Source organism: Sorghum bicolor, chromosome 2 (assembly GCF_000003195.3).
Source record: "Sorghum bicolor cultivar BTx623 chromosome 2, Sorghum_bicolor_NCBIv3, whole genome shotgun sequence".
NCBI lineage: Eukaryota > Viridiplantae > Streptophyta > Magnoliopsida > Poales > Poaceae > Sorghum > Sorghum bicolor.
In genome coordinates, this window is record NC_012871.2 from 69456602 (window position 1) to 69483321 (window position 26720).

The 26720-nt window shown below is 44.5% G+C and overlaps 4 protein-coding genes across 4 annotated transcripts; 1 reads left to right on the forward strand and 3 right to left on the reverse strand.

Moving 5' to 3' along the window:
* LOC8080145 (GDSL esterase/lipase At4g10955) lies at positions 4674-6188 on the reverse strand. The gene is made up of 2 exons (XM_002462901.1): positions 6091-6188; positions 4674-5805 (listed from the first exon to the last, which is right to left on the reverse strand). The coding sequence occupies exons 1-2, from the start codon at positions 6186-6188 to the stop codon at positions 4674-4676; spliced, it is 1230 nt and encodes a 409-aa protein (XP_002462946.1).
* On the reverse strand, positions 9359-11763 carry LOC8084061 (GDSL esterase/lipase At4g10955). The gene is made up of 2 exons (XM_002462902.1): positions 11690-11763; positions 9359-10475 (listed from the first exon to the last, which is right to left on the reverse strand). The coding sequence occupies exons 1-2, from the start codon at positions 11761-11763 to the stop codon at positions 9359-9361; spliced, it is 1191 nt and encodes a 396-aa protein (XP_002462947.1).
* LOC8084062 (GDSL esterase/lipase At4g10955) lies at positions 15824-17486 on the reverse strand. Its single transcript, XM_002462903.2, has 2 exons — positions 17266-17486; positions 15824-17090 (listed from the first exon to the last, which is right to left on the reverse strand). Exons 1-2 carry the CDS (start codon positions 17364-17366, stop codon positions 16046-16048), a joined length of 1146 nt encoding a protein of 381 aa, XP_002462948.1. The 5' UTR covers positions 17367-17486; the 3' UTR covers positions 15824-16045.
* Positions 22888-25330, forward strand: LOC8084063 (putative syntaxin-131). Its single transcript, XM_021454818.1, has 12 exons — positions 22888-22972; positions 23115-23171; positions 23308-23356; positions 23453-23541; positions 23628-23701; positions 23997-24039; positions 24122-24182; positions 24285-24310; positions 24399-24476; positions 24589-24669; positions 24855-24920; positions 25043-25330. The coding sequence occupies exons 1-12, from the start codon at positions 22913-22915 to the stop codon at positions 25208-25210; spliced, it is 852 nt and encodes a 283-aa protein (XP_021310493.1). The 5' UTR covers positions 22888-22912; the 3' UTR covers positions 25211-25330.

Consider the following 26720-nt stretch of genomic DNA (forward strand, 5'->3'; position numbering starts at 1 on the left):
CCGACAGGGAGACCATGCACCAGAAGCCTGTGGACAAGAAGTTAGCTGACCTCAAGGCCTACCGGCGTGCCCGTGGTCTCTGTGATCGCTGCGGAGAAAAGTGGAGCCGTGACCACAAGTGTGCAACCCAGGTCGGTCTACATGTCCTGGATGAGCTATATGCTTTATTTTCCACTGATGATGCTGTTGAGGCTGCTCACACAGAGGCAGATACTGAGTCTGGCCCTGAGGAGGTTTGCTGTTGCATTTCGGCTGCTGGTGCCGTCAGGACATTGCAATTTGAGGGTGTTTTTCAAAACCGACCTGTTCATATTTTACTGGATTCGGGCAGTTCTTCATCTTTTGTCAGTGCTACACTGGTTGATAGTTTGGGTCTGGCTACTACTTCTTGCGCTCCGGTCTCGGTCCGTGTGGCAAATGGCGCCGTTATGCACTGTGACGCCTCCATCCCAGATGCAGTTTGGACTATTCATCAGTATTACTTTCAGCATACTCTCAAGGTATTACCCCTGGCATCCTATGATATTGTTCTTGGCATGGATTGGTTGCAAATGTTCAGCCCAATGAAGGTCGATTGGCGGCAACGTTGGTTGGTTGTACCATACAACGGCACGACAGTTAGGCTACATGACAGTTCGGTTCCTCCGGGGGAAGAGGTGACTCAATTCCTGATTCAGTTCTGCAGTATGTCAGTGCCCGACTCTCAACATAGCACTACACACTTGCCTGCTATCAGTGCTATTCTGGATGATTTCCCTGGGGTCCTATCTCCTCCAGTGTCTTTGCCTCCTAAGCGCACCTGTGATCATGCAATTCCCTTGGTGGAGGGAGCTCGACCCGTTACTGTCCGGCCTTACCGCTACCCTCCAGCTATCAAAGACGAAATCGAAGCTCAGGTTGATGCAATGCTAAAACAGGGTCTTATTCAGCACAGTACCTCTCCTTTTAATTCTCCGGTGCTGATGGTGCGCAAGAAAGATGGTACTTGGCGCTTTTGTGTCGATTACAGATATTTGAATGCCTTGACTGTCAAAACGGCCTTTCCAATACCAGTCTTTGAGCAGCTTATGGATGAGCTTTCTGGTGCCCGGTATTTTTCGACTCTAGACCTGCTGTCCGGCTATCATCAGATTCGTCTTCAGGAAGGTGAAGAGTACAAGACCGCTTTTTCCACTCACGTCGGTCATTATGAGTTCACAGTGGTGGCATTCGGTCTCACAGGGGCTCTGGAACGTTTCAAGGCGCAATGAATTCAACACTGCAGTCCCTTTTGCGGCGCTGCGCCATTGTTTTCTTCGATGATATACTCATCTACAGCAAAACATTTGAGGAACATTTGGAGCATTTACGTCTGGTGTTCTCTTTGTTGGCAAGGGACAAATGGCATGTGAAATTGTCCAAGTGTAAGTTCGCGCAGACTTCGATTTCTTACCTCGGGCACATTATCAGTGAGCAAGGTGTGGCCACAGATCCATCCAAAATCGAGGCAGTAGTCTCCTGGCCGACACCCACCAATGTGCGGGAGCTACGCAGTTTTCTGGGATTTACTGGGTTCTATCGCCGGTTTGTCCAACACTATGCCATTATTGCCAAGCCTCTTACAGAGTTGCTGAAGAAGCATTCACTGTTTCAGTGGACATCTGTGCATGACACTGCCTTCGCTACCCTCAAGTCCAGCCTATGTTCAGCACCGATTCTCAGGTTGCCGGATTTCTCTCGTCAGTTCTGCATCGAGACTGACGCTTCACACACAGGGGTTGGTGCTGTGCTCTTACAGGATGGTCACCCTCTAGCTTTTCTCAGTAAGGCTCTCGGACCTAAGAATCAGGGTCTTTCAGCATATGAAAAAGAGTACATGGCCATTCTCATTGCGGTGGATCAGTGGCGTTCATATCTGCAGTTAGCCGAATTCATTATTTATACAGACCAGAGAAGCCTAGTGCATTTGTCTGACCAGCGTTTGCATACCATTTGGCAGCAAAAAGTGTTTACCAAACTATTGGGTCTCCAGTACCGCATAGTCTATAAACCTGGCACTGAGAACCGTGTGGCTGATGCTCTTTCTCGCCGTGGTCCTGCGAGCGAGCTGTCTTCTATTTCAACTCCAGTTCCTCTCTGGTTGGAGAATGTTAAAAACAGTTATACTGCTGACTCCCAATGCCAGGAATTGTTGGTCAAACTTGCAGTGTCTTCCTCTTCCAATACCCCTTTTTCTCTGCACCAAGGTCTCCTCAAATACAAAGGGCGCATCTGGGTAGGAGCAGATTCTGCTCTACAGAACCAAATTATTGAGGCTTTTCATGACTCCCCTGTGGGTGGACATTCTGGAATTCCAGTCACTTACCAACGAATCAAGCGTCTGTTTGCTTGGGCCGGTCTGAAAACTTCTGTCCAGCAGTTCATCCACTCCTGCGCCACTTGTCAGCAAGCCAAACCTGATCGTTCCAAATACCCAGGTCTTCTTCAGCCACTAGAGGTCCCTACGATGGCTTGGCAGAGTGTGTCAATGGATTTTATAGAGGGCTTACCAGCTTCAGGGGGTAAGAACTGCATCTTGGTGATTGTCGATCGTTTTTCAAAATATAGCCATTTCATACCACTTGCGCATCCCTTCACTGCCATAACTGTGGCCAAGGCGTTCCTTAACACTGTCTATCGCCTTCATGGCTTACCAACGTCAATTGTGTCCGACCGTGATCGTGTTTTCACAAGTCGGCTGTGGCAAGAGCTTTTCCGTCTTTCTGGAGTGACTCTGAAAATGTCTTCGGCCTATCATCCTCAGACAGACGGCCAAACTGAACGAGTGAACCAATGTCTGGAAACATTTTTAAGGTGCTTTGTCAGTGCTTCCCCATCAAAATGGATTGATTGGATCTATTTGGCTGAATACTGGTATAATACATCATGGCACTCATCCTTGGGGCACTCTCCGTTCTACATATTATATGGCCACCACCCAAGGCACTTTGGACTCACTGCTGCAGATGTTGTTTTGTCAGTGTCCTTAGATGAGTGGTTGGCCAATAAATCTCTCATGACTAACCTCATTCAGCAGCATTTGGCCCGTGCCCAGAAACGTATGAAGACACAAGCTGATAAGGGTCGTTCTGAACGACAGTTTGCTGTGGGTGACTGGGTTTATCTGAAGCTCCAACCATATGTACAAGCGTCTCTAGCGCCAAGATCTAACCAGAAGCTTGCCTTCAAGTTCTTTGGTCCTTTTCAGGTGATCTCCCGCATTGGTGCTGTCGCTTACAAGCTCCAGCTTCCGTCTTCTTCAACCATCCACCCCATATTCCACGTGTCTCAATTGAAGGCTGCAATTCCAGCAGATCACTCAGTGTCTTCCCTTCCGCAAGCCCTTGAGGGTCATCAAATTCCAGTCAAGGTTTTACAACGCCGGGTGCGTACATCTGACAACAGTGTGGTGCCTCAGGTATTGATTCAATGGTCCAACCTTCCACGCTCTTTGGCTACTTGGGAAGACCAGGAGGCGCTTCAGCAACGTTTTCCACATGCACCTGCTTGGGGACAAGCAGTCTCTCTTCGGGGAGGGAATGTCAACAACAAGGAGGGACCAACCGTGGATGACGACGTCGCAAGACGTGGGAACCGGATCAAACGCGCAAGTGTGCTGGTCAGTGGACCCAAGTGGGCGTGAACCATAGGCGTAACGCAGTTGTGTCTGCGGGGTTCACGCCGGGGCATGGCCCTTGTATAAAGACAGATCGTTATGGGAGAGAGAGGGTAAGAAAAACATAACAAACAGAACAATACAATCATTCCTCTGCCCTATTTCCCTGTTGCGTGCTGAAGTCTCCTTCTATTCTTCCCCAACTCACTCCGTTCCTGAGATTTCCTTCCCAACTCGCTGCTACCCATCTCTGATGCTAACATGTTGCTACATTGAACACTAATCAACCCGACTTGCGCAACGTCACTGTGGAAACAAGTCACGTAGCACATGCATATCACTGGGGCCACCGCTGTAGATTTTATTGTACGCCTTGCATATCACTGGGGCCACCGCTGTAGATTTTATTGTACGCCTTCAGGGCCGACATCGTGATGATGACATTCTGCTGGTTAGTCTTATGGGGAGCATGGGCGGTGTAGTCTAGCGTGGGCCGTATCAACCCTAGGTAGCTTGGCTGCCTTGCCTTTGTGCCTCGCTCACTGAAGCGCTTGAGGCGTTTGTCGGTAGAGGTCACATGAGGGGATGTAGTAGCACGTCTGTGGTAGCCACAACCGTCGCGTCTCCCGGGGTGGTTGCCCCGACCGGTGATGGGTCAGGACGCGGCTCCACATCCATGACACCGAGATGTCCCCTGTGGCGGAGTGCCATGCACAAGTGACAACGGAGGCGAGTCCGTTGTCCACTAGGCAGTCTTTGGAAACATATCCTAGAATAATCATGGTGTTTTTGCACAAGATATCCCCAAAGACAGATGAATCACCATGTATTTAATGGATTTGAACCGACCCAAGACAAAATTACGGAGCATATCCTTGATAAATCTTATACAGTCTGTATAAATCTTATACAGTCTGTAAAGAGGTACGTACCCAAGAGAACCATTACTCAGTACAGTACCAATTTTTTTGGACTTACAGATATATAGATGACATAAAGAATCACAAGTTACAATTTTAGCATTGCACTTACGGTACCATTAACCATAGAGAAGCTCTGCCTCAGCTCCACGATCGCTGTATCGCCTGGAGCTCAACCTCAGCTCGCTGTCGGGCTTCCACCACTGCTCAAGTCCGTGCGCGTAGTGGTAGCTCGAATTCTTCCATAGCCTCGCCGAGGGCAGGAGGTGTGGGCGCACTCCCTGGCCATCGCCGTTCTTGGCGGGGTCGGTGGATATGAGCATGTCACGGAGAGAGAGCTTCATGGCTACCTCGGCGACTGGCCGGAGCCGGTCCAGCATCTTCTGCCGCCGCTCGAAGTAGTCGATGAAGCCCTGGCAGACGATGTCCCTCTCGTGGACGTACAGCTCCGGCACCCAGGGCGCCAGCGTCTGGAACAGCGCCTCCATGTCCCTCTCCTGGCGCTTCAGGACCGTCGACCCCAGCGCCGCCTTCACGGCGTAGCTCGTCGGGTACACCACCCTCTTGGCGACCCTCCTCAGGGCCTGCGGCAGCATGCTGGGCGCCAGCGACACCTGCGGCGGGTTGAAGAGGAACGTCGGCAGGTAGCACCCCTTGGTGGCCATGTCGCGCCCCACGTTCAGCGCGACGGACGCGCCGAGCGAGTGGCCCACGAGCCAGACGGCGGCCGGGGCGACATGGCTGCCGTCGGCGACGGAGTCCAGGAGTCTGCCGACCTCTTTACGGGCGTCGCGGAAGCGGCCGCAGCCGTGCTGCTTGTTGACAAGTATCCGGAGGTTGAGGTGCATGTCGCAGAAAACCGTGTGCTGATGCTGCTGCTGCTGCTCGTGGTGTTGTTGCTGGTGCCGCCGTAGAATGGTTCCCCGGAACGCCACGATGTAGCGTGGAGCCGACGACGGGTGGCGGAGCGAGCCGGCGCCGGCCGCGGGCACGTGCTCTAGGATGGCCCCGTAGATGGAGCATGGCCGGTGGGCTCCGGAGGAGGAGGACAGCAGTCTGGTCTTGGTCTCGCAGAGCAGGCACTCGCATTCGTACCTGAGCGTTTTAAGCCGGCGGAAGTTGAAGCTCTCCCACCACGCCGGCGCTAGCGCCTCGCCGGTGTGCGTCCTGTTCATGTACTCGTCGCTCTCCATGGCGTAAGTCCCATTAACAACGCAGGCGGCGATGCAGCGGCGGTGCTCGTGGCTGTCCCTGAAATCATAAAACGCGGTCGTCAATCGTCAGCAATATAAATATAATGCAAGGCTAACACATATTTGTTTGGCATGTCGCAGAGCATGCAGGCATGTCGATGCAGGCGAAGGTGAAATCGTATCTCTGTGAAGTTAGAGGTAGACATGCACCAAAATAACCCAACAGTTAACAGCACAGCACTGTATGGTAACGAAGGGTGTCACGCCATATCAAGACGTACAGTGCAAAGTGCTCAATTTTCACGGTCGCCGGAGAAGAACCTGTTCTCTACCAAGCCCATACCAGTTAATGTTTATCATGGTCGCCGCCGGAGAAGAACCTGACCCAGTTTTCACCATCATATGCTTCGGGCCGGAGTCGGTAAATACATATGAGTCCATCGTGCAATGTAGTGGAGTCGAGGGCAGGAAGCGCCGGCGGCGACGATACCAATCGGCAGACGTGCAGTGCAGTAGACTAGTGTGTGTGCTCTGTTTGTTGCTTCTGATTTGGCGTGAAAGAGCTAGCACTGTATGTGATGCATATTTATACACAGTGCGGGCTTGTTTCTCCCTGCGAGAAAGCCAGAAAGGAATGATGCCTGATTTTTATTAGCTGTAGAAGCTACTAGAATATAGCAAGATAAAATGCACAAGATGCATTTTTTTTTTAAAAAAAAATGCACGAGTTGCAAGCAGATAAAAAGAATGTTTTTCCTATAAACAATAATTCCACTAGGGGAGTGAGGACTGAGGATTAAATTAAATGTAAGAGAGAGATGGAGAATATGACAAGTACTCAAGGGAAGCACTTATAAGTTGTAACGATGCATTTTGGATTGACAAACCAAGCCATACGGAATCATTCGAACCTAACATACTTAGGCATATTTAGGCTAATTTAAGTGGGAGTTTCACCAGGATGTCATGCACATTTATTAGAGCGTCATATCAGAAAAACTGTACTTTTTGCATGAAACGAAGATGAGAGAGAAGGAGAGTAGTTTCACCATGCTCAAACCCCGCGGACGTTGTTTCTCGTACGGTGAAACGAGATGAAATCCCCACTGAGGGCCAAATCGTTTCACAATCTTGCATGTGATCCAATCATTTTTGCAACAATTAAATGCTTTGCTTAGCCTTGGAAACAACAAAGTGAAATGCTTCATTGCTAGAATTATTTCATAGATGGTTTTATTTCAATCTTGATGACGTGTTGGTATGTGAAACCGTGCTGTAACACTGTCTATTAAAACTGACCTTATTTAGCAAACCAAGCATCACGGATTGAATCGGTGCGGCACCAAACCAACCTTCTTGGACTTCTCCACAAGCGCAGTTCAAAGGACATGCTGGTTCCGCAAAAAATTGTGTCGGATGATGCCACTCTCCCCAGGCGTTTTTTTCCCTAGGCCAATCTCAGTACACTCATAATGTAGACTTTATTATAAAGTCTAAATTTATTAATCTAAATAAGACTTGAAGTCTTATTTTTTCTATTGCTTTATTCAATAAATATACTACCACATGTCCACATCAGTAAAATACCATAAATAATACGTAATTATTGTCTTGGACTCTATGATAGAGCCTTGCATTGTGAGTGCCCTCGATGCATAGTTTCATGACACAGTTACCAAGACTATAAACTAAATAACCGAGCCACATGAGTTTTATGGGGATGAAACTCGTCTCTTATCTGATGAAACTCCTTCATTTAATGACCCTGCTAAGTCAGCAATTTTACTTATGTGGTACCCTATTTAATTTGCATTACACTCTCACGAAACATGCATTGAGACTGACCTTAGACTGACTCCAACAGAACAAATGCAAATACGAGACTCATTTCTGGTTTTGGGTCATCCACAGTGATTAGATAACGCCCCAAAAACTGAGCTTCTCCAACAGCCAATGCAGACGCGGCATTGTCCACTGATACCCATGGCAAAACGACAAATCTCCCAGCAGCAAATGCAAACAAGGAAACCAACACCGAAAGCTGCAGAGAATGGGTCGAGGAGAGAGAAGGACGCATTTCTGCGTCTCGTCCAGGCTGCTACCCAAAATGCGTTTGGTGTTTGGGTTAGCTGTTGGAGTATGTTTTTCTTAGACACAGTACTATGCGGGGACGCATTTTTGGGTCTGGGTAGTATTGTTGGAGTCAGTCTTAAGGGCACTCACAAGACAGACTCTATCATAGAGTCTAAAGTTATTTATTACCTCGAACAATGTGGACTTAGAGTCTAAATAAGATTTGGAGTCTTATTTTTTCTACCTCTTTCTTTAATAAATATGCTGCCACATCAGCAAAATACTATAAATAATATGTAATTAATTGTCTTGGACTCTGTGATAAAGTTTTGCATTGTGAGCACCCTAAGGACACATGCTCTCATTCTCTCATTTATTGGATCCACTTTGAGAAGTGTGCAAACACATATCTCAATGCGAATTGAGATACGTGTTTGCACACTTTTCAAAACGAATTCAATGGGTGGGAGGTGATGGCACATATCCTTCGCAAAATAAACTTTACCCACTCCCCCCGGCATGACGGATCAACTGATTCTGGATTGAACCATGCTGCAATCTGTAAGAGAGTCTTCAGCAATACTACCCATACTCCACTTTTAAGCACCCTACACACACTAATGTCTCTTGATCTAGTATTCCACTAGTGATTGCCCTTTTTTCTGCAAAAAAATAGCGAGCATAAATTTGCCACCCACGGATGTGGAACATATTCTACCAATTAATCAAGGACAATAAATATGATTTCGTATGCTTAAAAGCAATAGTTGAGCAACAGTCGCTGGATAAACATGCATCTTCTGTGAAAATTAATCATATCTATAAGATTCCGTAAGAATATTCCTAGCTTCATTTTGGTTTAAATTTCTGTTTTGTCAATGGATCTTTACCTAACACTTTTTTTTATTTATTAAGACCAATTTATCTTTATTGTAAATTCAATGTAAAAAATGCTAGGTTCACTTCAAGATATGCTAGTTCACTTCTAGATGGCTAGTGGATGACTGGAGATTGAAGTGGGAGCAAATTTTAATGGCATGATTGATGATTAGGTGGAAGTTTGGCTGCAATAATGGTAGATTGAGGGTGAAATCTGTATACAATGCTATGACTAGAATCACTATTTTTTTAATATAATACACACATACATTGCTCAGAAAAGAAAATGGTCAATATTGCAGTGTTGTCATGGATACAAAGAGAGAACGGAATTGCACGGCACATGAGCTCAACTCAACCGGCAAAGAGAGAAGTAGACACTCTGCTGCGTGGCACTTCAATTTGTCATTGCGTGTTGATTGTTGATGAGTAGTAATAACAAATTAAGTTCTCTTTTCCTCAAAAAAAAAATAAAAATTCAAGCATTCAAGTAAGTAGTACATTTTTTTTTACGAACCCTCTTATTGAACACGCCCACCTTGCAAACTAGACACGTAAATTTCGTAAAGCATAAAATCAACATCACAAAGTTCTACAGGATTAAATATTAGGTTTGAGAACAAATTAAAATCAAAGCATATATGTATGAGAGCATCTATCTATCTTAAAGTCCAGCTGTATTCTTGGCGCCTCAAGTCCTGCTCCGGGCCTGTGGGTCGCCACCACTGCCGGAGCGCGTGCGGGTTGTCGCCGTGCGAGATCCACAACACTGCGCATGGTAGGAGGTGCTGCCGCCCGCTGTGCTTGTTGAACACAGAGTACACCATGTCGCGGTACGACAGTGTGGCAGCCGAGTTGCCCACGCGGGTGGACAACTCCTTCGCCTTCTCCCGCTGCTCGAAGTAGTCGATGAAGCCCTTGCAGATGATGTCCTTCCGGTGCACGTACAGGTTCGGCACCCACGGGGACAGCTGCTCGAAGAGTTTCTCCATATCTTTCCTGTGGGATTTCAGAAAAGTCATCCCCAGCACGCACTTGATGACGTAGCTGGACATGTACAGATACATCTTCGCCGCCTCCGACGACATGACGGCGGCGTCGATCAACGGCGCCGCAGAAACATGCGGCGGGTTGAAGAGGAAGGTTGGGAGACTGCACCCTCTTGTGGTCACCATGTCCCGCCCCACGTATAGCGCTATCGACGCCCCGAGCGAGTGGCCGGCGAGCCACACGCCTACGGAGTTCGAGTTCGCCGTGCCGCCGCCGGCTACTGCACGACCACCACTACCACCAGCAGCAGCTGGTGGAGGAGGAGGAATGGAGCTGAGGAGGGAGATAACGTGCTTGCGTGCTTCCGTGAAGCGGCTACAGAACCTCTGCCTGTTGAGAAGGACCATGAGGTTGAGTCGCATGTCGCCGACGGCCGTGGCGTCTCGTGGCATGGTGCCTCGAAAGGCAACGACGAAGCGCGGAGCCGACGGGTGGCGGCGGCGGTTCTTGACGTCGTCTGGGGGCACGTATTCGAAGATAGCTCCGTACACGAACGACCTGATGGTGCTTTGGTCCGACAACTCCAGTCGGCGGCGGATCTTGCAGCAGACGCAGTTGCACTCAGACTGAAGCACATGATGGAGGCGGAAGTGGAAGTTCTCCCACCACGCTGCCGCGAATTTGCCCTTGCCCTCCTCCTTCCGCCTGATTTGATGCTCGCTCTCCAGAATGTAAGTGCCTTTAACAAGACAGGCGGTGATGCACCGGCGGTGCTCCTCATTGTTCCTGCAATCGATCATAAAATGTGCACACAGTTGAGCTTGAGCCAAGTTATTATTAGGGTTAATAAAGTGGTAGTGTGCATAACGGCAGTGGTGATGCAGCTACAATTTGTCTTACAAACAAACAAAACAGCCTATGAATTATTACTAGCTCGCTTCCGTTTCTAAAGAGAGTTTAAACGTGTTGTTTCCAAATGTCATATCATATAGAATGAAATGAAACACCACTCTCAATGAAAAATTTCATTCTATGATTTTATATACATTTTATTTCATAACTCATAGATAGTTCGTAATAATAATGTTAAGTATGAAACTCATTTCTTCTTTCTCTTATTGAAAGCATTTGCCATCTCATCAAAAGCGCTTACATGGTAGCTTATGAAACTATAATAAAACTACCACTAAGACTGGCCTACAAACACACAAGCATTTCAAAGCACGAAGGAAGCCAAAAGTCGATTGATGCCCCTTATATTTAATACAGTTGTACCACCACTGATGGCCTTAACTAGTAATCTCTCCGGTCCATTTTATTTGGCACAAGTTAGAATGACATGGTCTCCTAGATCACACTTTGACTATTTATTTGCTTTATACTATGTTATTTATATTTATGAACTTATAATTATTGGATAGTACAATTCCTTGCAAATCTAATCATATAAAGTTTGTATTATAATAGTTGAAAAATATTAGTTTAATTATTAGTCAAAGTTTTTAAAGTTTGAATCTTGATATACATGTGCGCCAGATAAAATGGACCGAAGGGAGTACTAATGTGGCTGATTTAAATCTAAATACATGTGTTAAAATACGTATCGATTATCAGAGATGTTTATAGATACAAATTTTGAAAGCTCCAAAATCTTGTATTTATATATACAAATTTTGAAAGCTCCAAAATCTTGTATTTCGAGGGATGATTAAAAATCTTAGTAAAAACTAATAATATTTTATGCCAAAATAATACTTTAGCAGTATTTTCAGCGAACGAACAATATTTTTCTCTCACAATATTTTAGCATAAGTATCAACATAAGTTAAATTGCAGTGAAACAAATAAGGCAGCGTGGGTCCATTTGAAACATAGGAATTTCACCAGATTTGTAATATTTTCATAGGATTCAGTTTATTTTTCTAGGGTAACGCATGAAACAGGGAAATTTTTTTTCCGGGTAAAAAAAAAAAGCTGAGTACGTAAAGGCATACGCGTACCAGTCAACCTCGATTTGAGTCAGATCCGTTGGTCCATAGACGTAGAAATTATCCCGGTCATATGAACGGCCCATTGTTGAAGAATGCGATCGAGACGATCGAAGCTCGTAGCCACCGGCCAGCACGGTGATGATCAGCTAGCAACAACTAACGATCGGTAAATGAACAAGCCTACCTTCGAAGAAGGCAGTAGTGTGCTGTGTGCAGCAGTACGTGGAAGCTAAATAATAAAAATAAGTGCGTGTGCTACGTGCTTAACTCTCTGCTCGTGCCTGTGTTTATATACGCGTTGTGCCGTGTCTCGCGCGCGCAAGTTGCAGCGCAGTAAAGATCCTTCATTCACGCACGCTCGAGTGCAACAAACCTGCAGTCAGACAGAATGTGAGACGACCTAGTACTTCTCAAAGTCTCTCGTTTAATTCTGTTGACCCCTTCGCTAGCTAGGTCGTCATCGAACGTGTTCTTAAGAATTTTCAGGCTCGGTAGTACAGTTAACAGTGAACACTTGAAGTCGACATTGAGCGTGAACCGGCATCCGTCCAAATCACGCCAACTGGTGGTACGTTATTTCTTGCAGCGCAGGCTGCGAGCCAAGTCACGGAACCGCTCGATCTGGGCTCTGTTTCGTGGCTCTCGCCGGGCCGGGATCGTCCATGCATCGTCGTTCCACACTGCTCAACTTGGCCGCGCCGGTTGCTGACCCGGTTGATCTTCTCGGGTTCTTCCACGCGCGCTTTTCTCGTATGCACGTGCTCTGAGCCTCTGACGACCCGGTTGTTCATCCTCTGATTCGATGGCTAGGGCCTTGTTTAGATGCACCAAAAAAACCCAAAACTTCACAAGATTCTTCGTCACATCGAATCTTGCGAAACATGCATAGAACATTAAATATAGATAAAAAAGATAACTAATTACATAGTTTACCTGTAAATCACGATACGAATCTTTTAAGCCTAGTTAGTCCATGATTAGACAATGTTTGTCAAATAAAAACGAAAATACTACAATGTCAAAATCCAAAAAGTTTTTGCGCCTAAACAAGGCCTAGATCGAGGCGGCACCTTAGGCTTGCCACCGACGACATAGGCCACACACCCTGAGGCCAGTCTCAATGGAAGTTTCATGTGAGTTTCATTTGCATTAAATAGGTTGCCACATAGGCTGTTTTGATGACATGGCAGTGTATTTAAGAAGAGAGAGAAGAAATGAGTTTCATATAGATGAAACTCTCTTGGCACGATTACCAACTCTCTATGAGTCTTGGAATTAAATGCTTATGAAACTATGAAATGAAACTCTCCATTGAGAGTGAGTGTTTTATTCAAGTTTCATTTTATTTCATATGACATGTAGTCTTGGAAACAACGCCATGAAACTCTCCAATGGAGATGAGTGTTGACAGTTATTAATTGCTAGTAAAGCTGAAAACTAGTCATTTATAGCATGATACATAACATTTGCAGACTTTAGGCCTTATTTAGATCTATTTTTTTTTTGGATTTTGACACTGTAACATTTTCGTTTTTACTTGACAAACATTGTCCAATCATGGAGTAACTAGAATTAAAAGATTCGTCTCGTGATTTACAAGTAAACTGTGTAATTAGCTATTCTTTTTATCTATAGTTAATACTTCATGCATGTGCCGCGCGCAAGATTCATCAATATGATGGAGAATCTTGTAAACTTTTGGGTTTTTCAGTGCATCTAAACAGGCCCTTACTTGTAAACCTAGACATTTTTCACCATGCAAGTTTGATAGTTGGGCAAAACCTGAGAAAATTGTTGAGGATGGTTTCTGTAGTTGACTAGGCTGGTTTCTGCAGAATTGTGTGCCGACTCGATCTGTTTGTGGTTTATGTGCTCTTGCACTTTGGGTGTGAGATCAATTTTTATATCACCAACACACTTTTTTTTGACAGTTTCACAGAATGGATGATTTTTTTCTACCTCAGCCCATTAGTTAATTGATATATCACATTTGTGTTCGTCGTTACTATTGCATCGAGCCAAAACACGATTGCATCTGTTATTGATCACTTGTAGTTTTGTTTGCTATTGTGTTAGTTGCTGTTGTGACAGCAACAAGAAAATATCAGGTCAATATCCTTTTGTGTTCATCATTACTATTACTACTAGTCCATGTACAACTTGCAAATACATTATATGTTTCCCATAATTATTTTTGCAAGTACCATAAATTCTATTGTTCGTGTCACTAACCATAATGATTATTGGCTGGTATTTATTCTTCTAGTAGTAGTATTCATCATTCAATTATAATTCTGATTATTACTTTGCAAAAGCCAATATCATCTATGTATGCTTTGAGTTATAATATCACTAACAACATACAACATGTACTTCGATGCCCAGAGTCCAAACAACTTAATTAGATCAACTACGCAAATTAAATGAATCACACACTATCGCCTCCTCCTGGCTTCCCAGTCATGGACGAGAAGTGGAGAACGAAGGATCCCACTAGGGGGAAGTGGGGAACAGAGGATGTAACCATGAAGGTCATAGCGCCACCGAGCATAGGTGAGGCTTTGATCAACAACCTTCATTGGTCTGCGGTGCTCCTGCAATTGGGAATGAGGAAGTTCAGGCAGGTACGAACTGCAGGCAAGAGTAGTCAGAAGTCGGCAAGGCTACAGGGGCATTTCTAGGGTAGGTAACGATGGCTTCACATGGGGGTTGAAGGCTACCACTTTGTACACCAAAGGGGAAGTGGCCCTCATGGGACTACTTAACCCACTTGCGCCATCTTCTTCCTCATGCGGAGATGACCCGCGTACTCTTTGTCGTGTTGCGTCTCAAGATGGCAATGGGGCCCTGATCCTCGACGGGCATTTCATCCATTAGGGGATAAAAACTATATGAAATTGATCCATGTGGGGAACTTAATGGGACATAACTGATCCCCATCGCGTGAAACGCAGCCTGGAATGGTCCAACAGTCCATGACTAGCTCCGAAGAAGTGATTGTGACTTGTGAGGGGTATTGTGCTCGCCCCACGAGAGCACTAAGAGCAACTCTAGTTGAGCATGTCGTTGAGCTACCTTCAATTTTGGGGTACGTTCTTGTGGCGCCCAATGTGTAGAATTGGCGAGTGATGCATGCCAATTAGTCGCTGAACCACCAAGTGAGTGGTCGACACAATCGAAACTAGCTTGGTGGCAACCAAGTGATCTTAGACAAGCTTGTATTTACATTTTAGATATACATTATGCTTGTGTAGTTGCTTTTGTAACTAGTCTAGCTTTAGTAGCTTTCTAGTTTTCTTCATACTTGTGTAGCATAGAAGTAGCTTCCTTGTGTAGCTAGTTTAGTTTTATAGTAAATTAGTTGTTTTGCTTAGTTTGTGTAACTAAGTATTTTGTACTCTCTAATTTGACTTGTTTTTTTACGTGAATACTGTGGGGGAGATCCCCACAGTGAGATTAAATTTAAATTAATGAATGGTCCGAAGGATTACAAACCTGTGTTAACTAAAGGCACCTAACCAAAAACAAAAGGAGGATCTTAGATCTTTCCTAAATCTACTAATTTGATTTGTTGTCCCTGAAAGCTTCAATTTCTAGAATTGTCCTAATTCAAACTTTTAAAACTTTGACCAAATTTCTAGAAAAATATGCTAAGATTTATAGTACCAAATTAATACCATTAGATTTATCATAGAATATATTTTTATAAGATACCCATTTTATGTCATAAATATTGATGCTCTTTTCTATAAAGTTGATCAAAATTTAAAAAAATTGACTGACATGGATTCTAGGAGTTGAAGCTTTTAGGGACAGAACAAGTATTAAATTCTACCAATGGTCAAACTAATCAAACCAAGAATTAAATCTTATAAGTAATTTGTGGACCAATCCCACAATCATTGGCAACCTTTCCTATGGAAAAACCCTCATCCCCTACCCTCGCCAATTTTGCACTAGGGTATGAGGTAGCTAGGGTGAGACTTCCATATAAATAGATATCGTTTTTTATCATTGTTTGTCATTAACATTCGATAATTTTTTTTCCGTTGCAACATATGAGCAAATTTGCTAGTGAATTACTATAAGGCAACTTAAAAGATAATTTATTGTATGAGTTGGTTGTTCTATGTCTCATGATTACGTGGCACAGCATGTAAGACCATAACCTATATGAAACAACCACCAATATAGATATACTTCTAACTTGTCCTAACACACGATGAAATTAAAACTACAAACATCCACTCTCTCTCTCTCTCTCTCTCTCTCTCTCTCTCTCTCTCTCTCTCTCTCTCTGATAGTGAGCATCCGCGGGATCGATTAGATGAGAACAAGCATGTATAAGAATCGGTCCATTAATACTCAAGACCACTTGTATAACTGGCTGGTCAACTCCAATTCGGGGCCTTGGGGCTGCCACCATTGCCGGAGCTCGTGTGGGTCGCCTTCCGAGCTCTGGTTCTTCCACAGTACTGCGGATGGTAGGAGATGCGGGCGATCATTCTGCTTGCCGATAGCAGAGCGGCACATGTCTCGATACGACATCATGGCAGCCGCTCCGGCCACGCGTGGGTGGCGCTCCCGCTGCTCGAAGTAGTCGATGAAGCCGCTGCAGATGACGTCCCGCGGGTGCACGTACAGATTCGGCACCCATGGCGACAGCCGCTCGAACTTCTCCTCCATGTTCCTCCTGTGGGGCCTCAGAACCGTCTTCCCCAGCACGTGCTTCACGGCGGAGCTCGAGGCGTGCACACCCCTTTTCGCCACCTCTGCGATGGGCATCTTGTTGATCGCCGGAGCCAGGCTAGCCAGCGACACCTGCGGCGGATTGAATAGGAAGGTGGGGAGCTTCAGCTCCTTCTCGGTCATGACATGGCGCCCCACATCCAACGCTATGGACGCGCCAAGCGAGTGCCCCGCGAGCCACACCCCGCCGCCGCCGCCGCCATTTTTGGGGATAGAGTTGAGGAGCTCCTCCACCTTTGCGCGTGCATGGCTGAAGCGGCCGCAGAAGTGCTGCTCGTTGAGCAGGATCCTGAGGTTGAGGCGCATGTCGCCCAGCGTTGTGGGATCCCGTCGCATGGTGCCTCGGAAGGCGACGACGTAGCTTGGAGCCGCCGACGGGTGGCGGCGCGCGCCGGCCGGCGGCACGTACTCGAAGATAGCTCCGTAGATGAAGGGCGTGCTTCGGGCTGCAAGGATGTGGTGGCCGATCTTGCAGAGGAGGCACTCGCACACGCACGCAAGCACACGGTGCCGGCGGAAGTGGAAGCTCTCCCACCACGCCGGCGCGAGTTGCTCCTCGGAATTGGCGTCCTCCTCCCAGCAGTTGGCTCGCTCGCTCTCTAGAAGGTAAGTGCCTTTAACGAGACAGGCGGTGATGCACCGGCGGTGCTCTTCATTGTCCCTGCAAGCATAAAAATGTAACTTTTAACTTCAGCTAATAACTAGTCCTAGCTGGTCAAAAAGACCTTAAAATGAGCTAGGGTAATGAGAATGGAGCCGCTAGCATAAGAAGAAGACAAGAGGTGATGCATGGATATGGATCTTGAGCTAGCTAGCAATCTAGCATGCGGACATACCAGTCAATCTCAACCGTCGTTGGAGAGGAAGCCGCGCCAATTTTCGTCATCATCATATGCGTCGGGCCGGAGTCGGCGAATACGTTGCCTGCAGAACCCATCGAGCTGAGGATCTGATCGGAGGCACCGGCGATGATGATCAGCAGCTAAGAAGCAGGCAACAAATGCAGCAGAGAGCAAGTAATGTGCTAGCTGTGTGCGTGCGTTGTCATGCCTGTATGCCTGTGCTTTGCCGTGTGGATATCGATCCTGTGTCCTGCACATATATACACACTGTGTCCTGTGTCTCGATGTTGCACAACTTGCAGTGCGCATGTCTTAAGACTAGTTCCGCTAGGGGCCCCGGCCCGTTGACATCATAATTAATTGAGGCGTTTACTAAGTACACTTGCTAGCTCGTTTAGGTCATCTACGGTTATCAAATAGCTAGCTAAGAGAAATTTTTTATTAGCTTTCAATAATATTTTACAAATAGCTAGCGAGATGACATATAAAAATAATAAAAAAGTAGCACTCTCATTGGCTATCGAGGAGAGAGATCAAATAGCTAGCGACTTCCTAATAGCTAGCGACTCATAAATAACTAATCTAGCACGATCTTCTAGAAATAACTCTCCCACAATACTCTCCACAATAGCTAGCGACTTTCTAAGCTAGCTATTTGCAAATTGTCATTGAGAGCCAATAACATTCTTGCTAAATATCAAATAGCTAGCGATTTAAACACCATTGTGGACGCCCTTAGTAGTACTAGTGGGCACTCACAATGCAGAATTTATCATAGAGTCTAAAGTTATTTATTACCTTGAACAATATGGACTTAGAGTCTAAATAAGACTTGAAATCTTTTTTTTTCTACATCTTTCTTCAATAAATATGCTACCACATCAGCAAAATACCATAAATAATATGTAATTAATTATTTTAAACTCTGTGCTAGAGTCTTGCATTATGAGTACCCCGTTATATTATGGCTATTATGTGGTTGGAGGAATGGAATATACCCTGGTAGTGGTTAGCTGATACAGATGAATGCCGGCCGACGTACCAGTCCGTCTCTTATTATTTTGTATGTATATACACAAGTATTTTTAGTACTTTTATTTATGCATCATATATTCTCTGTCCCATTAAAAAATACATGTAGTTTTAGGATTTCTCCGGAGCAAACTTTATAATTTGACCAGTCAATCTCAACCGTCGTTGGAGAGGAAGCCGCGCCAATTTTCGTCATCATATGCCTCGGGCCGGAGTCGGCGAATACGTTGCCTGCAGAACCCATCGAGCTGAGGATCGGATCGGATCGGAGGCACCGGCAATGATGATTGAGCAGCTAAGAAGCAGGCAAGCAGAGAGCAAATTAGTAGTGTGCTAGCTCTGTGTGCGTGCGTTGTCTCTGCTTGTGCTTACTTGTGCATGCCTGTGCCTGTGCTTTGCCGTGGAAGATCGATCCTGTGTCCTGCATATATATACACACACACTGTGTGTCCTGTGTCTCAGGCCTTGTTTAGTTCACCCAAAAACCAAAAAAATTTCAAGATTCCCCGTCAAATCGAATCTTGCGGCACATGTATGAAGTATTAAATATGGTCAAAAACAAAAACTAATTACACAGTTTACCTGTAAATCACGAGATGAATCTTTTGAGCCTAGTTAATCTATAATTAGATAATATTTGCCACAAACAAACGAAAGTGCTACTAGCCGAAATATTTTCATTCCGGCAACTAAACAAGGCCTCAATGTTGCACAACTTGCAGTGCATGTCTTAAGACTAGTTCCGCTAGGGCCCCCCGTTGACATCATAATTAATTGCCGTGTTTACTGAGTACACTTGCTACCGCGACTAGTTCCGCTATGCCCCCCCCCCTTGACATAACAATTAATTGCCGCGTTTACTAAGTACACTTGCTAGCGCGTTTAGGGCCGTGTTTAGTTTCTGAAGGGAAAATTTTCGCGACACTGTAGCACTTTCGTCTGTTTGTGGTAATTATTGTCCAACCATCAACTAACTAAGCTCAAAAGATTCGTCTCGTAAATTCCGACCAAACTGTGCAATTAGTTTTATTTTCGTTTATATTTAATACTTCATGCATGCACCTAAAGATTCAATGTGACGGAAAATCTTGAAAATTTTTAGGTTCAAGGTGGAAGTAAACAAGGCCTTACTAAAGTCACATGTTTATCTCGCAAATAAAAGCACATGTGCGGTTCCAGAGTTTAAACTCACAACCTCCCAAGTCCCAAGTTTTCCATTCTCTTCTTAGAGTCCACATCTATTTTTTGCGGTCGTTTATCCGATTAAAGGTTAAACACGATCGTTTATTATTTGCGTCATATAGGAAGTATGCAATACCTTTTGTAGTTGATTTAAGAGCTTCGCATTTTCTTTGACTACCATGGAACATACTAACGCAATTATCATGTAATTAATAATATTAATTTACGCCAGACCGTATTCGTGATTGTCTTTAATAAGTAAAAAAAATCAAATGGAGTGGGTAGTGCACTAAAACAATGGTAGAGAAACTAAAATGTACTACCTCCTTCCACAAATAAATCAATTTCTAAAATCCATGCAAATCAAATTATTTTAAATTTGACTAACTTTGTAGGAAAGTAACAACATCTATAACATAAAATAAGCATATTACGAAAATATATTATATGGTATATTTAATGATATTAATTTCATGTCATAAACCTTAACGTGTTTTTTAGAAAATTTGGTCAAAGTTTTAAAATATTGAATAAAATTTAAAAAGTTTGATTCAAGACAATTCTAAAATTCTATTTATTCAGGGACAAAGGGTGTACATTTATACCAGAAATACTATATATACCAAAATGCGCCTCGACAGCTCGTGCTGTGAAACAAAAATTTTGGTATAAAGTCAGCGATGACCTTCGCGGATCACGATTCCGTTCATGGATCCACGAGGGCTATATCAAGGCGCAACTAAAGAACAGATGGTGGCTTCAGTTTAATTAGTACTAGTAGGTCTTTCGTGTGTGTTGACTCTGTCAATACACCTTGATAAGCACAAGTTGTGCAACAATCAGCAAGTAGTTCACCAGTCCACCGCAGCGTCTTCCAGCGTAGTAGTAATATACCTCCAGGAAAGTAAAATTCTATTTTCCGAAAAAAAACAAACAACTACTTTTGAGCCTGATTAGTCCATAATTAAACACTAATTATCAAATAAAATAAAAAAATGCTAAATTTCAACATCCACAACCAAACACCCTCTTACGTTCATAGGATAGCTTTCAACTTTATGTTTAAGAGTTACTCCCTCCATCCCAAAATAATTGTCGTTTTGCTTTCCGAAAAATAACTTTAATTAAATATATATTAAAAATATTAATATTTATGATACATATATTTAGTATCATTGAAAATATCTTTAAATCTAATTTTTTTTAACAAATTTATTTAAAGATATAAATATTATACGTATTTTCTATATAAATCTAATTAAATTTGTGACATGAAAACTCAAAACGATAATTATTTTGGACGGAGGAAGTAAGACCGAAAGGGGCAGGTCAATGGAGGTTTTTTATTGATTTTGGCAGCTCCATGTTTGGAACGAGACAAAGTACTACTAACGTATGCACTAGTGACATGGTTAATTTAACATGCTAGTGGATTATTTTCACAAATAAGAGACATGCATGCAAATAGATTTGATTTTACTCCGAACCTTCCTTCTTGTTAAGGGCATGTATCTTTAACCGATCTATAACTCTTATAATCCTAAACCCCACTAACTATTTCTCCAAGCATGCAAGCTATCCATCTAAGCAATACACTACTATATTCAATTAAAAACCACTAAGTAAATCCTCAATAACTGTTTACCTCAACATGTAATGCACTACCACATATACAATTAAAATCCAATAGCACACATGACAACTGTAGTGTTCACGTCAGCAAGACAAATAAGTATAGTCGACATCATCATACTACACAATCCATTAATCTGCAATTCCCGCAGCAACGTGTGGGATATGCTCCTAGTTCAAGCTGATCTTGAATCCTCCTCACGGCATCAGGGGCGGTCGAAGCAATCAACGGAAACTGTATCGCTGCTCGCCGGTTGTCTCTTATACACAGGGAAGACCTAGCGGCCTATAAATATAAAGATGATGACCGATTGAGATACACCTAACAATCTTTTACATTTATACAAACCACTTATATCCTCTTTCAAACCCATATTGGTATTCATTGTTTGATCCAAAGACCAACGATAATGTTCTAAGCTTATTGGCCGACCTAGGGCAACACTATGGCATCCTTGCTCCGATGAGTCCCTCCTGGATAAGAGTTTCGACGGTTTTTTTACTAATTTGCCTCAAGACTACCCAGTTCTTCGTTCACACAAGTAGGTTATCTTTTGATGGTTTCCTCATAAACTTCTTTGTTCTTCACCACGAAAGTGTGATATTCTCACTATGTTCTTCAGTTCGGGTAGCACGGATGATCTAGCCCTAAATAGTGTAATCCATATCATTTCGGCGTTAACAGTAATAAAGGTCTGATTAGAAATAAATAATCTCTCTAGTTTGTTTTTCTCAAATCTCCTGATTATATAAGTTTATGTGGGTAGATAAGACAACGTCCTTTTTCTATCTCCAATTTAGACAATTAGCACTTTCGAGATAAAGAAAAATGTCCGTTGATGCGTCGTCCGGCCGTGGAGAGCAGCTGGATCCTGTGATGATGAGCACTTGCTCGTCTATGTGCAGAACATCTCGCTCGCTCTTGAATAGTGGGGCCCAATACAGCCCAACAGCCTCTTTAGCCACCGAGCATCTGCAACATAACCGATACCAGCCCAGCCCATTAAACCCGGGCGACATATGAAGCCCAGTAGCCTACGCGCCAGACGTTCGTGGCGATTATTTATAGAGAAGAGAAATATAGCATTCTTTCATCAGAAAAGAAAAGTGAATAAATAACACGGCCGTCTCTTCCCTGGGGATGACCGGAAGACCACCGAAAGAGGAGAAGAGGCCGTGCATTCTTCCATCCGTTGGCAGCGTAGTCATTACCATTGAATAGGCATTAAGTCTCTTTAGTTAGTTGCTAAACCCGGTTGTTTGCTAGTTAATGGCTTCTAGTGCTGGCCGGCGTCGCCAAGATCATCCTTGCTGACTATAGTTTATTACTACTCCTGCTAGCTATCCTCATCGCAACGGCTTCTCCAAAGTCCTCTGAAGAATACGCCATTTCCTTCTTCATCGGCGGCTTGCTGTTCTTCGCACCACTGCACGAGAAACCCAAGGGAAGGCTCCTCCGTCTCTTTCGCCGAGGACCACAAGATGAACAATCTTCTCACGGTATGTGCAGTTCGTTCTTGCAAGATTGTATCTCCCTTTTTTTTTTGTTCTAGTTTTCATGCCGGGTACTTAGACTGTATAGAAACAATGGTTTTTGTCATGACAGAATATCTGTCTTTGAAGCCTGACTGATTTTCCTGTTGGGATAACCTGCAAAAACGGAGATACCAAATTCAGTGGCTGTCTTCATGATCACTTACTAATATACTTGTTGGAACCGCTGTCGGTTCTGTTAATTCGATGGCAGGATTCCTTTGAGAAGGATGAGAAGCCAGAAAGGGAGAGGGACATTGAGATGGGGAATCGAAATCCCAAGGACAACTCTGATTATGGTCTCAAAGACTTCTTTGAACAGGTTTGGTCTTCAGTTTATAATGAAAGCACTAGTGCAGATCTGAAAGTTTTATCAAATCTCCTTTTTGCAGTTTTGTAGCAGTGATAATTAATGACGCAGAATTAGTATTTACTTACAAGGAGTTCTTTTTTTCTTTTGTTAGGTTAAAGAGATTGAGACCCTGTTGGATAAGATGTCCAACATAGTCCACAAGCTTCAGGTAGCTATTACTCAATTTTTGTAGTTTAGTTCGGAAATGTTACTTCTCCGTGACGACATGTTTTTCCTGCATCTCCTGGTCGCGTATTAGTTTTGGACCCGTGTAGAGACAATTTATTCTCTCTGCAAATCTACAGGAAGCTAATGAGGAATCGAAGTCAGTCACTAAGGCTTCTGCAATGAAAGGTGCATGTGTAACTTCGCTCGTTGACACAGACTGGTATCAACATTTCTAAACTGAACATCTAACTGAGCACTCATCTGAAATAACTCGTCTTCCAGCGATAAAAGGGCGCATGGAGAAAGACATTGATGAAGTAGGGAAGATCGCACGCAACGTAAAAGTGAAGTTGGAACAAATGGACAGAAATGTACAGACATTACCCTGACCATATCTTCAGCATTTGATTCACATTCACCAGATGTTCGTCAGTGTTCATCCTCTTTTGGTTTGCAGAATCTTGAGAACAGAAAGAAGCCAGGGTGTGGGAAGGGCACGAGCGTAGACCGATCAAGGATGTCGATGACCATGTAAGATCGTTGCATTTATTATGCTAATGCAAGCATCTATTACAGTGGCGCTCAGCAAATGCTGCTAAGCATATATTACTAGCAGAACACCACGCACATTTCTCTGGCAAATGAGTTGAGCAGAACCTTTTTTTTAGAAAAGGAGTTGAGCAGAACCTGTTTCAAGACCATGCTAGTTTACCGGTTAATCAATAATATTTTGAATCTATCTATATAATAGAAACATAGTAGCATAGAGGGAAATATCTATTGCATATAAAAAAGGAATCCAACAAAAGGTGAACTTCGATTGCAGTGCATTGAAGAAGAAGCTCAAAGAAAGAATGAACGATTTCCAGGTACAGTGACCTTACTCTCTCTCCAGCTTCTTTGTGGAAACAAATTAAGACTTGGAATCATGTTGTTTAACGTTCATTGCAGAATCTAAGACAAACTATACAAGAAGAGTACCGAGAAGTCGTAGAGAGGAGGATCTTCACAGGCCAGTAATTTTGGCTTTAAGATCTCTTGTTATCCATCATTTCAGTTTGAGTTATCCTGTTGACTGAATATTTATACAAACCTTAATCTTGGACTGGAACAGTGACGGGAACAAAACCTTCTGAGGAGGTGAGCATGATGGTTCTACCACACTACACTAGGTACAGAAAATACTTACCTCTTCTGAGTTCTGACCACATTTTGGCACAATGACTAGGTGATTGACCGTTTCATTGAGACCGGAAGCAGCGAGCAGATCTTCGAGAGAGCAATCCAAGGGACAGGTAGAGGACAGGTCAGTTAGTAGTACAACATTATTTAATTTCACTTCGTACTTGTATTGCTCATCTGAATGTGCTACGTCTAACTATTCTTGTTTTACGTTTAAAAAATTGCTTGAGGTATAGATTCTTGCCGCGGTTGAAGAAATTCAGGAACGGCATGATGCAGTCATGGAGATAGAAAAAAGGCTTCTTGAACTACAGCAGGTAGTTTCTGGCAAGAATGCAGCTTAGACGAAGTTGTTCAAAACATCAACTTAGATATTTTGCCACAAGATAAGAATGTTTAATGTTATTTATAATCTAATAACCTATAACGAGAACATAATTGATTACATCAATTTCCAGATTGACATGTCGACTGAATCATGCCGTATACTGTTTGCTTTCAGATTTTTGCAGACATGGCAGCACTCGTTGATGCACAAGGAGAGGTTCTAGACAACATAGAGAATCAGGTTTGTAACTTCACTTCTTGGTCTGATTAGTATATGTAACTGTTTTAAAAAAAAGAGACTGAATTTAATCATTGCTACTGGAAAATTGTCAAGTTTGAGCACTGATCCATTTCCACCGTCAGGTTCAAAATGCTGTAAACCATGTGGTAACTGGTACTGAAGCGCTACGCGAAGCAAAGAACTATCAGAAGAAGTCGAGAAAGTGCATGATGATTGCAATTATCATTCTGCTTGTAATTGCCATCATAGTTGTGCTTTCGATTCTAAAGCCATGGGCTAAGTCTAAGTAAGGGGGAGGAGCAAGGGAAAACAAATACTATCTTCTGTTGCATGTATTGTAAACATACTAATCTATTTGATTCGTGTAAGTTGCAAGTAATTCTCTCGGCTATATCATTCAGCCTTATTCATGTAAGAGTTCATACTAAAGCATCATGAAACCAAAATCTTTACCGTGGAAGTAGATTATTGCAAACAAATGAAACTTTAGTTTATCATGCTGTCTTTTTCTGCAATTTTTTATATACATTAATAAGTTTGTAGCAGGAGTGATCACTTTCTTAGAAACCAGCACAAGAGTAGCACCGGAATAAACACTTGCAAATACATTTTCTTTTTTTTTTGGGTATATAATAAGGATGCACGAATCCGACTCTGTTTTTCAAGCTTTTCAGGTAAGGATGCACGAATCCGACTCTGTTTTGGCCTTTGGGGCAAGCTTATGGGTGCCCGAAACCGACTCTAACTCGGCATGGTTAACTTGCCGCCTCCGCGTACGGCAAGGCAAGCGTATATAATGGGCTCTTGCCGATCAGGGACTGAGGGCCTGAACTGGCCAGTCGTCGTGACTAGCAGCAGCAACTAGCAAGTCAGGTTGTCAGGCTATAATACAGCAAATTAGAGAATAGAGATACGAAAGGACATTGACAGAAATCTTGCCAAGAAGATGGCGAGGCCACCGCGGAGATCTGACGGCGGCGACAAACAGCAGCGGCGACGGCGGCGGCGACTCTACATACTAAGCAATCACGACGGCAGTTCCGGGGTGAGCATATACAAGTTGAACGAAGACGATTTCGACTCCGACGATGCCTACTCCGAGGGCGCGGACGACGACTCCGGCTCCATCTGCTCCGCCGACTTCGAGCCCGAGGGCAGCGTGGATCCTTTCGCCGCTCAAGCCCGCTTCGACTCCGAGTACGACGTGGATTCCAGGGCTCGCCGTCTTCGCCACCGCAGACTCGTCGCCCGCCTGGCCACCAGATGGTGCCCGGAGTTCGTCGCCGCGGGCACCAAGATCGTCGGACTGGACAGCGGCTCTCTCTAGTCTCTACCGAGCCAGCACGGCCGTTCACTTCAACTTCGACGTCAGAACGCGGCTAGTGTCCGCCACCCCGCCTCTCCGTTCACCCAAGAAGTACGACGCGTTCTGGGCGATCGGCGGCGCCGTCTACGCCCTGGACACGAGCGCCGACGAACCCAGCCATGGAAAGGAGCGCTGCGTCTTCGAGAGGCTCGGCCCCGAGCCGCAGCGCCACTACGGGACCTGGCAGTGGGAGGCGCCCCCCCCGGCCGCCGTTCAAGATGGACCATATCGTGGCGTCCCGCGCCGTGCACCCGGACGGCGCCACCGTGTTCCTGTCCGTGTACAGTACAAGACCGGGACGTTCTCCTTCGACGCCGAGCGCCTGGAGTGGGCGCGCCACGGCGACTGGGTCCTGCCGTTCGACGGCGAGGGGTACTACGTCCGCGACCTGGACGCGTGGGTGGGCCTCTGCTCGCGACACCGGGGGAGACTCG